The 12,501-nt window shown below is 37.4% G+C and overlaps 1 protein-coding gene across 1 annotated transcript; it reads left to right on the forward strand.

Moving 5' to 3' along the window:
* Positions 1 to 11,304: 11,304 nt before the first annotated feature.
* On the forward strand, positions 11,305 to 11,856 carry LOC127101876 (uncharacterized). Its single transcript, XM_051039309.1, has one exon. It carries the CDS (start codon positions 11,305 to 11,307, stop codon positions 11,854 to 11,856), a length of 552 nt encoding a protein of 183 aa, XP_050895266.1.
* The last annotated feature ends 645 nt before the right edge of the window (positions 11,857 to 12,501 follow it).

Below are 12,501 nucleotides of genomic sequence, written 5' to 3' on the forward strand. Positions count from 1 at the left end.
TTGACTTCCATCATATTCCTCGAGATGAGAATCGGATGGCGGATGCTCTTGCTACGCTTGCTTTAATGATTGTGGTGAAATATTGGAATGAAGTCCCCAATATTAATGTGATGCGCTTGGGTAGACCAGCTCATGTATTTGCAGTTGAAGAAGTGAAAGATGATAAGCCATGGTATTTTGATATCAAATGCTTTCTCCAAAGTCAGATTTACCCGCCTGAGGCATCTGTTAAAGATAAGAAGACTTTGAGGAGACTATCTGACAGTTTCTACCTCAATGGTGATGTGCTTTATAAGAGGAATTTTGACATGGTTTGCTCAGACGCGTGTAGACATGAAGTAGACCTGTTGATGACTGAAGTCCATGAGGGTTCATTTGGTACTCATTCCAATGGACATGCTATGGCTAAGAAGATGTTGAGAGCAGGCTACTATTGGCTGACAATGGAGTCTGACTGCTGCAAATATGTGAAGAAATTCCACAAATGTCAGATTTATGTGGATAAGATTCATATTCCCCCGACACTTCTGAATGTTATTTCCTCACCATGGCCTTTCTCCATGTGGGGAATTTACATGATTGGCATGATTGAACCAAAGGCGTCAAACGGTCACCGTTTTATTCTCGTAGCTATTGATTACTTCACCAAGTGGGTTGAAGCGGCATCGTATGTGAATGTGACCAGATAGGTGGTTGTGAAGTTTATCAAGAATCAACGCATATGCCGATATGGTGTGCCAGACAAGATCATTACGCATATGCCGACTTGTGTAGCGAGTTCAAGATTGCGCATCATAATTATTCTCCTTATAGACCCAAGATGAATGGGGCTGTTGAAGCTGCTAACAAGAACATCAAGAAGATTATTCAGAAGATGGTTGTTACGTACAAAGATTGGCATGAGATGTTGCCGTTAGCTCTGCATGGCTATCGTACATCTGTCTGCACTTCAACAGGGGCAATCCCTTTCTCCCTTGTATATGGCATGGAGGATGTGCTCCCTGTGGAGGTTGAGATCCCATCAATGAGAGTTTTGATGGAAGCCAAGTTGACTGAGGCTGAATGGGTTCAGAGTCGTTATGACCAACTGAATTTGATAGAAGAGAAGAGGTTGACTGCCATGTGCCATGGTCAGTTGTATCAGCAAAGGATGAATAAATCCTTTTATAAGAAGGTCAAGCCTCATGTGTTCCGAGAAGGTGACCTCGTGCTCAAGAGAGTCTTGTCTTTCGCGCCCAATTCCAGGGGCAAGTGGACTCCAAACTATGAAGGTCCATATGTTGTTAAGAGAGCCTTTTTAGGCGGTGCTTTGATACTTACAACTATGGATGGGGAGGATTTTACTCGTCCTGTGAATTCAGATGCAGTCAAGAAATACTTCACCTAAAATAAAAACAGAATAACTCGCTAAGTTGAAAACCCAAAAGGGCGACTTAGGCAAAAAAGAGCGTGTCGGTGGATTGAAAACCCGAAAGGGCAGTCCAGGAAAAAGTTAGAGACATAAAAAATGAATATATATATATATATATATATATATATATATATATATATATATATATATATATATATATATATATATATATATATATATATATATATATATATATATATATATATATATATATATATATCCCGCTAGATTGAGTACCTCACCTTGGGACAATCTAGGCAAAAATTAGGGATTTGGCAAGTAACTGCATCCTGACAAGACTTTGTTCTACAAGCGTCTTCTGTCAAAGATTCTCGCTCAGTCATCGTCAACTGAAGCTTCAAATACATGAGATTCAGAGTTGGTGGAGAAATGGTCATTATGTTCAATGTAGCCCTTTTTCCAATATATATCACCAATTTCAAATTTGTAAAGATCCATGGAGTCTCGCCATCTGCGGACTACCATTCTATCAAATAAATTTGAGCCTTTATCCAATTCTTTGCACTCTTATTTGTTTCTGTTTAACAAATGTTTGCATGTTTTAATTGATAAATATCATTGATTTAAACGAATAAAGTTTTTATAAATTGTTTTTAAACAAAGTGAACATTCACAATGTATGAAAGGATAAATGGAATGTCTTCAGTGTTCTCCCAAGGATAGTATGATCTCCCAAAGGGTAATACATTTGTTCATGTTCTGGAATGACTGTATCCTCTTCATCATCTTTCAAGTTGTCTCCCCAGCGAGCGCAGAAAGAACAAAACATTATCAGATCCCCAAAGAGTCTGGAGTTTTGGCCTCAGTCTTTTAGAGATGTGTATACCTCTATATTAGGCACTAGCATTTGTGTTTTATCAATTATATGGTTGTCATCTCTTGTGTGGACTGACCTAAAATCCCTTATAAATTGATAAAAGTTGATATGCTACCTATTCACAAGGAAGTTGGTCTTTCCCCAGTATGAGTAGAAGTCCTCAGCGGAGTAAGCATGTGTTCCATGCAAAGCTTTTTTCCAGATATCTCCTCAGCAGTAGTTGCCTAGAGCAGTTGGTGAAGGGTTTGTTCCCTTTTCATCCCCATCATGGCACATGTTGATGAAGGATTCACTTCCGATTCCCTCAGCCAAGACAGTTCCTCCGGAGGTACTTGTAGTTTCTCCCCAGCAGGTTTGCCTATAGCTCACCCCCAGTAGGGTTGCTTGCAGCAGATTATCCCCAGTATGGTCGCCTGCAGACCATCCCGTGTAGGGTTGCCCGATCCTAGATTGACATTGGTATCCCCTCCGAGTGGAAGACATTTTCCATTATTGAGGGATTTTGAGGAAGATGTGTTGTTTCCTTCCCCAGCGGAGCAATTTATTCCTCCTCCCGTTAGCAGAGATGTCTCTTCAGCAGTTAGAAGAGAATGCTTGATTGATGTGTATCTGTTTGGTGGTTGTTCCCCACGGAGTTTCATATCATCCCCTGATAAGATCCCCAATAGAGTTCTTCTATGCCAGATCTTATTGATATCTCTGCATGTTCCCCAACTGAGACTTTGCCTATCTTCAGCGATGGTTTGTATCTCCTGGTATTTGGACCATCCCCGCCAGAGTTGATTTCTCCTGTGGGCCCGACCTTTCTCTTTTGAGATGTTATACCAGATTTTGGTTCATGGCTCTTTAGCCTGTTTGTGTTGAATATGTCTGTCTGTCAGCATTAATCATATACAAATCATGCATATACATGCATAATCATAGCATTCAGATATTCATGTTGCATTTTTTGCCATGTATCTTTGTTTGTTATCTCCTGCTGTTGGTGAAATATGTTTCCCCAAGCAGATGTTTGTGTCTGATCTCTTCATATAGAGTCAGCCCCTTAGGCAGAAAGTGTCTATCTTTCTTTCTTCATTCCCCACTGAGTTATGTCCTCGTGGATGATTATTGTTTCAGTTTCCTCCCCAGTTGTGTAACTGGATGGAATTACTCCCCTGAGTTATATCCTCATCGGGTTGAATCTTTGTTTGATTGTATCTTTCTAGTTGTTCCTAAATTGATTCCTTCCTTGTTTTTCCCCTGCAGTTCCCTATGGTTTAGTTGTTTAATTGCTCAGTAACCAGTAATTGTTCATCTTTCCCCCAGTGGATTTGTGGCCTTCTACCCAGTAACTGGTAGTTGTAAGTCCTATTTCTGTGGTTTTCTACCCAATAACCGATAGACGTAATCCCCTCTTTGTTGGTTATCTTTATCCAATATTCGGTATTGATATTCCTTCATTTTTTTAGTATACCACCCAGTAACCGGTGATATATCTCTCGGATGATTGCTTTTGCCAAGAAATTCATCCCCCACGAGTCATCTTTCATTTACCCTTGTTTGGTAATGATTGTTTCTCCTTTGGATTGGTCATTATTTTATACCCAGTACCCGGTATCCCGATGTCCTTTCTTTTCGGTTGATTTATCATTTATTTAACCCAGTAATCGGTTGTGGATAATCTTTCATGCGAGTATGTTATCTACATTCTGACGGTAATAGATAATATATCTCATGCGCTCTTCAGTTGGAGCCTTTATTCTTCCCTAGTTGAGCAAGATTCGTATTTCCTTGCGGAACCGAATGCCCATCCTATAAGTCGAGTTTGCTTTTTCAGCCCTCCCTTCGGATGATGAGTGTCTTGGATATGTTCCCAAGTCACGCCTGGTTGGTCACCTATTATATGCCCAGTAACCAGTATCCCTGGTGTTCCTTCCTTCTGCTCCCTATTATGACTTTTTGTCCCCTGTGGAGTCAGATTTTCCTGAGTTGAGATGTGCCTTTTTCGGTCCTCCTCGGATGTTTCGGATGATTGATATCTCTCACCCTTATACCGGTCTTAGATATTCTTTCTCCCTGAGCATGTTGTTCTCTCACCCAGTAACCGGTGTTTTGATAGCATGTCTCTCTTTGAGTTTATTACCCAGTAGCTGGTAATATCTCGTTGTTTCTTCCTCAACTGAGTCCTGTGTGGGCATCTCCGTCTAAGTCCGGATTTTTATCCGATGTATCCTTTGTGGATAGTTTTTGTTGTATTGGCATATTCCCCAATACATGCATCTTTGCGTCAGCTCGAGTCTTTCCATCGATCTATCCCTTCGTGTCTCCCAGCAAGTTCTCAAGTCGTGACCTGCTCACGCATTTTACCCTTATTTCTCCCCAGAGTCTTTGTCTCCCTAGAGAGTGTATTACTCCTATGGATTTTCAGTTTCTCCTAATTTCTTTTCCATTGTAGCCATATTTCCCCACAGAGTATTAACTTTTGCATGCATACATCTGCATCATGAGGTCTCTTAGGGACCAAAATTCGTCTCTTTGTTATTATTTAAGCCCATTCTACCTCGTCGAGACAAAGATTTTAACCTTCATATCTCCGGCTAGAATGACATTAAATAGGGGCATCTGTAAGACCCTAATTTTGACCCTAAGATCCCTCATGGCATCATATCATTGCTCAATGCATTTGCCTCAAGGATCATAACATGTCTGGCTCCTTAACCCTAGGGGGTGGGACTTGTGTGAGTTGGTTTGAGACCACCAAACATGCTTGTATTGTATATTATTTCTTTTCTTATTTGTTTACTAACCAAAAGCACAAAAATATGTCACTAACTCTTTTTGTTTTGAAGCTCAAGTAATCATGTGATCCCTTGCTCCTAGGAGGCTCCTATGCTCAATGAAGTGGCTAGATGAAGATGAGAAAACAAGCATGACAATGGTTCACAAAGATCCCAATCATCATATATTTCTCCCAAATATCTCAATTCACCAATTTGATCAAGATAACCCAAAGGGCTTGGGGATTGCTTCTCAAGGAAACCCTAATTCAGCTGTGTATTGACTGTGCCTTGCTCATGAAGAAACCTCAACCTATGATCAAATTTAATCAAGGTAAGTTCTTTCAAACATTGTTTTATACATATATGAGCCTATGTGAGTATCCTCAATCATTCATTCATCAAGATTTGAAGTTTGACCTTGAGAAGTTGACCAGTAGAGTCATCTGACTAAACTGAGGATCACTAAGATATAACTTTTGATGTGTTTGTCAAATTAAGATGACCCCAAGAGAAACAATATTCTTAAGAACCATATGAACAACGTTCATGTTCATAAAAAATCCATTTTAAACTTGGAAGGTCATCATTCATTTCAAAACATTATAGGTCCTTTTGACTGAAACCCTAATTTTTGGTCAACTTCCCAAGGACCTAACTTCCTTATTTTTTATGATTTTGAGGTGATACTAATTGCATTAGAAATATTAAGATATCTACTTCAAATGTTATGTTGGACAAAATTTCATAATCCTAAAAGAAACACATGTGATAATATAAAACATTATAGGTCACTTTGGACCAAAACCATTGAATTTGAAAAATGTCCAACTTCAAGTGCCCATAACTTTCTCATTAAAAATCAAAATGATGCAAAATTTAAATCCAAATTGATCATGTTGAAAATATTTACAACTTTTATGTTGGAGGTTTTTCCATTTGAGGCTTGCATCATTGAAATAGAAGGGCTTGAAGTTGATCACTTTTGGTAAAAAAATTCAAAGGGAACCTAGACATGTTTTGTACCTCAAACTTCAAAGCCAGTTTTCATAATTTTCCAAACTCCAAATGGATTTTTTCCCAACATAGCTTTTGTTCCTTATGTCAAGAGCTTTCTAACCATTACTCACATGACCATGTTTGAATTTTCCATGTGTGATTTTCGAAGGGTTTAATGTTTATGATCAATTATGCAATTCACTTTGTAACTTGATGTGCAAGCAAATACCAAGCCTTGCGCACGTCCAATTCACTCCAAAATGATCTCAGCATGCAATTCCATTCAATTTTGGGCCTCACATGCGCATGTACAGGCCCATGCATGGAGGATCCAAAATTCATGCACACGAGCATTACACCTCCTTGCATCAAGCTCATCTATAAATACATTTGCTTCCTCATTCAAAATTCAACCTCAAGGTGATCTGAAACGCTGCTGAAGTGAAAACACAACCTCACACAAAGGAATTTTAGTTTTCATTTTTCAAATTCAAGCTTGAATTTCAACATCACTAGTTGATCTTCAAGTCTTAATTCCTTAACCTTGCATCATCATCACATCTTCAAATCAAAATTGGATCAAGAACTTGAGCAAGTTGTGTTGTTCAAAGCTGCATTTCGGAGGTATATCACTCAACTATTTTGATCTGGATCTTGCCATACAATGTAAGTTGCTTGAGTTTGAACTGTTTTCTAAAATCCTCGAGCAAGAGGCAGGCTAGTGGTGGTCTTAATTTCATGAATCGTGCCATTTCAATTTGTGCACCTTGATTTTCAAGCTCTGATTTCTCATTAAATAGAAACATTGAGGAAGATCCAAGGTTACAGGGGTGATGTACATCACCCCAACTTCATTTTGGTACCATTGTTTTTCATTTTCGTTAAGTTTGGAAAACCTGCGCGTGGTGGCCGGAGTTTGTTCTCTGGCCGGAGAAGATGGTGCTTTCCACCACCATCCCCACGTGGATGCTTCAGATCCCTTGGATCTCTTTCAAATGTTATAATCCTGGCCGTGTGTTATGTTGACTTGTTTTAATTACACATGTTGCGCGCTTGACCAAGGACCATGGTGTATCCGTGCCTCTGAGCCTTTGGATATGGGCCACGTCATTTAATGAACTCATCCAAGCGCCCTGGATTTTTGATATTTTCTTATTTCTGTTTTAATTCCTTTTAATTTCAAAAATTCATAAATATTTTATTTGAAGTTACAAAAATATGAGACCAATACCAAAAATTTTCTTGAAAAATCTAGTTTCATATTCTGATTTTTAATTATTTTTGTGACTTCATTTAATATTTTTTGTGAATTATTTTGTTTTTAATAGTTTTTAATTCATTTTAAATACTTTTTGATATTTGAAAACATCCAAAAATATTTTCTTAACACATATGAATCATGATAAGTCAATGAAAAATAGTCTCATCAATTTCTTAATTGATTTGAGATTTATTTGAGATTTTAATTCATTTGTGTTATTTTTCATTGTTTTTAATTGATTTAAAATAGTTTCTGATTTCAAAAATTGTTAAAAAAATTTGTCAAACCTTGTTTGACCATGTTAGACCTATGAAAATTTAATTAGACTTGTTTAAGTTGATTTGAATTGAACTTGAGTTTTGACCATATTTTGTCCATTTTAATTTTGCGTTTATTTTAATTTCAAAAATACCAAAAAATATGTTTGACTTTGTTGACTTCTAATCTTCACTTCTCTTCTGTTTACCATTGGTTGATGATGATTTGATTCACTTTTGACTAATTGTGTTTGACATTTGAATCATCTTTCCATTCCATTTTCATCTTCATCTTCACTTCTTTTTATTTTGGCCAATGAGTTAATGTCTTATGGTTGGCCTTGAATATGAGAGGTTTAACCTTCTTTGATCCAAATCAAACTTAACTTGATCCATGATCAAGTGAGTTGCTTTGTGTCCAAGATAGGTTGCTTCTTGGTCAAGCAAAAAGCCTAAAGTCCATACAAGGACTTCCTCTTTTCTTTTGACATGACAAGTTTTAGGAGCTTGGCTTACTAGTCATGATCTCTAACTTGTGTTTATTTGCCTATAATTTTATTGACCGGCCTCAGATAGGTGTGACTACTACATTAGTCCACTTACGATTGCTTAACATAGCGCTAAATTGTCTTATGACACACTAACATAACCACTAATTACTAACTTTAATTTGAGCATTTAATTTCTTGCAATTTACTTTAATGCACTTTATTTCTTGCTCATTTATTCATATTGCCTTTTCACTTTGCTCACTTGAGCATATATTTTATGCTTATGTCATTTTCCTTTTGCTCATTTGAGCTCATTATTGTATATAAATATATTGTTGCTTTGTGTTTGTTTTGTCTTTGTTTGTGTGAACCCAATGCAAAGAGGAGAAAAGACTTAGAATTAGGACTTTACCTATGCTTAAAGGAGTTCAAGAGCAACTAGGCCTCATGCCTTTAGAATGCTAAATTGGTTGAAGAGCAACTAGGCCTCATGCCTTTAGAATGCCTAAATCTTAAAGTTGACTTCAAAGGACCCCTAATCTAAACTCATTCTTTGTCCATTCCTCTTATTGTGTTGTGAACTTTTTGATGTTTGTTCTTGTGTGATAGGGATTCCATCTTGAGATAGTAAGAAGGATCATTGTCATGAGTAACCAAGTTATGAGAGACAAACCAAATGGAGATCCTAGGAGCTTGAATGTATATTTGTTTTGATTGCTTGTTGCTTGCTAAGTCCAAAGGAAAGGAGCATCTTGAATCATCTCTATGATTTTAAGAAAAGGAACTCCAAGGGTTTTATATATTCTCTTATCTTTGTATGCTTTAGGACTAGCCCTTCTCTTCTTCTATCCACTCTAACCCAAGCCAAACTCATTTTGTGCAAACTTTGACATTGTTTTCAAACTAGAAACCTAGGCCTTATGCCTTTGACTTTTCAAAATCTTTTCATCAGTACTTATTATGAATGAATCTTAATCATACTTTGACTTCATTTTGTAAATACTCCTAACTTGGAAATACAACTCACTTCAAGTTGTTTTTGTGGTTCCAATGGCCACCTTTGTTAAAACATTTTCATAAATATTAGCCATAGGTTTGAGTTATCATAGTGGTTGATGTAAACCTCACCTTATCCTTAGTGATTAGACTATAAGTCTTCCATACTTATTATAGGGTTAACCCCTCACTAGTATGTTGAAGCTATCCTCACATGGTGGATTGTTGGTTTAGGTTGAGTTTTCTCCCTTTGATAACAAAAGACCTTAAGGCTTTTGATCAAATCAATTCACCAATCTTTTGAAAAAATTTACCCCGAACTACGAGGTTTTGATCCTACCTTTGTGATGGTACGTAGGCAATGAGTTCATCCATTCAAACAACAAATTTGTAAATATAATCTATTCTCTTCTCATCCCTCCAATCTTGTTTGCACAAATATTTTCACAAATACCAACCTACAACACACATTTGCAAAAAGGGCTCCCTTAGAGTACTAATGATGTTTTGGGTGTTTAAAACCTTCCCATTTCATAACCAACCCCCTTACCTAGATCTCTAACATTTTTATTAGTTTTTGATTTGATAAAACTTCTTACTTGGTTTTGGTTCACTTTTTAACCTTTCCTTTGGATAAATAAAAGTGCGGTGGCGACTCGAATTGTATGTTTACTTTTGATTTAGTCAATAAATCTAAAGGTAACGAATACCCCGCTACACACACCATTTATTGGTTACCACCATTCTTTTTTCTCCTTTTCTAAGGCCACACCATCTATTGGTTACTGCCATAACTTTTTCTAAGGTCACGCCACTTATTGGTTATCCCCATTATTTTTCTCATTTTTATGGCCACACCACTTATTTGTTACCACCATACTCTTTTATTTTACCGGCCACACCAATCATTGGTTATCGTCGTACTCTTTGGTTCAGACACTCATACCCTATGGATCCAAACAACACAACTCTTGGTTCAAACCATATTTTCCCCATGCACAGACAACACTCTTACAATTCAAACAACACTTTTAATTCTAGCATTTCTCTTTCTTTTAATGCAATTTAACCAAATACTTATTCTTCTTTTTGGCACTTAAACCTTTTCAAAATAACTTTTGTTTTCATAAATAACTTTTATAATCTGTACCTTAGCAGTCAGACTAGAAGCTTGAAGTATCCGAATTAGGATCAATTCAGCTAACGTCTATACACTTCGAGGATACGATTATAACTGTTTCATAAAAACAACCAACACACACTTATTTTCTACCATGAACTACATTGATTTCCTTATTTCACTATGAAGATACGTAGGCACAAGGGTTTGAATCCTTGTCGAGCATCCTAATTAAACCTTTTTTCCCTTTTATCATTTCACAAGTAACCTTTAGATAATAACACCCATTCTAGAAAAGAACAACCAAAATGGTCCTCATTAAGTACAACAGATACGAGGGGTGATAATACATTCCCCTTGCATAACTGGCTTCCTTACCCTCTTTTCTCTTCCACCTGAGTTTTATAGAAGTTTTCCCTTTCCTTCGGGAATAAATAAAGTTCGTTAGCGACTCTGTTGTATCTTCGAGCATGCGATGCGCTTAGGTATTTTTCACGGCGCGACACTACTAAGTTCGAAGAGATGGTGAAATTTTATCCACACTATAATAGTGTAGCAACTGACAGGTCAAAGTGTATCTAGTTCGAAAGCGACTTGCATCCCGAGATCAAGCAAGGTATTGGGTTTCAAGAGATCCGCCAGTTTTCTATGTTGGTAAATACGTGCAGAATATATGATGAGGATAGTAGATCCTAATCTACTCACTATAAGAGTCTTAGTGAGAAGAAATGGGAGGATCAGAATCATGGGAAACCTTATGGGAATCCATCTGATAAGGGTAAGAAGAAGGTTGATTAAAAGACTGCAGGTGGGAAAGAGCAAAGTGGGCGAGGGACTCCTACTTCTGTGAGATGTTTCAAATGTGGTGAGTTTGGACATCGTATTTCTCAGTGCAAAAGCACAACTATGAATCACTTCAGGTAACACTTTGACTTGCTATAATTGCGGAGAGCAAGGTCAAATTAGTACTCAGTGCCAGAAACCAAAGAAAGCTCAGTTTGAAGGGAAAAGTTTTGCTTTGTCTTGAGGAAAGACTACTAGATTTGATAAATTTATTCGAGGTATGTGTTTTACTAATGACATTCCATTGATTACTATTATTCACACAGGTGCGAACACATTCATTCATACCTGCTAAGTGTGTGGAAAAATTGAATCTGGAAGTGTCTTCTATGAATGGTAGCATGGTCATTGATACCCCAATTAATGGTTCAGTGACTACTTCGTTGGTGTGTGTGAATTGTCCTTTGACAATTCGCGGTAGAGATTTTGGGATTGACTTAGTCTATTTGCCTCTAAATCAACTCGATGTTATTCTGGGAATGGATTGGTTGGAGTTTAACCATGTGCATATCATTTTCTTTGATAAATCGGTGAAGTTTCTTGAATCTGAGGAGAGTATGGAGTCGAGTTTCATGACTGCGAGACAGGTAGGGATGTCCTTGATAGAGGGTGTTCAAGTGTTCGTGGTGTTCACATCCTTGAGAGGGGAAAGCGAAAGAATGATTGTTGATCTACCTATTATGTGTGAGTTTCCTGAAGTTTTCCTAGATGAAATTAGTGAGTTATCGTCGGAGCGTGAAGTTGAGTTCGCCATAGACGTAATACCTGGGACTAGTCTTGTGTCGGTGGCTCCTTACAAGATATTTGCTTTAGAACTGAATGGTGAAGAGAGATTTCAGGAACTTAAGAGGAAGTTGACATCTGCTTCAGTTTTGATTTAGCCAAGTCCAAGTGAATCCTTTGTTGTGTATTGTGATGTTTCGAAAATGGGTCTAGGTGATCTGTTGATGCAAAATGGTCAGGTTGTAGCTTATTCTTCTAGACAATTAAAAGTTTATAAGAGGAATTATCCTACGCATGATCTAGAGTTTGCAGCCTGTCGTACCCCAAAATTTTCCCTCCCCTTTTCATTCTTCATCCAACTTATGACTTAGGATTCACCTGTACGCATTCATATCCATTCATATACATCATGCATCCATATTAGAACTTTCTCATAAGTACCATAGATTCAAATCTTATGGTTAATTAAAACTAGGGTTTTGCCCGAGTATCGGAGTTTGGCTCATCATATGGATTGTAAACACTAATCTCATTCCCTCACGGGCCTTGGTACAAAAAGGTCACAATCATGATACTTAAGCCCTAATTCCCGACTTAACCACCCTTTGACCTCATGAGCTTCTATCTATGCATCTGAAACCCTAATTCATGCCTCCTAGTTGACCAAAGTCAACCATTCCAATTATGGTCTTTCTAAACCTAACTTGTCTTATTAGCATACCATTTCCATGTCTTTCTAAACCTAATTATGGTCTTTTTTTTCATTCACATTAACTAGGTCATGAAGAACTGAGATTCTAAAA

The sequence above is a fragment of the Lathyrus oleraceus genome, chromosome 1 (assembly GCF_024323335.1).
Source record: "Lathyrus oleraceus cultivar Zhongwan6 chromosome 1, CAAS_Psat_ZW6_1.0, whole genome shotgun sequence".
NCBI classification, from domain to species: Eukaryota; Viridiplantae; Streptophyta; class Magnoliopsida; order Fabales; family Fabaceae; genus Lathyrus; species Lathyrus oleraceus.

Excerpts from the sequence above, each read along its gene's own strand:
- LOC127101876 (XM_051039309.1), top strand. The coding sequence starts at position 11,305 with ATGAATGGTAGCATGGTCATTGATACCCCAATTAATGGTTCAGTGACT.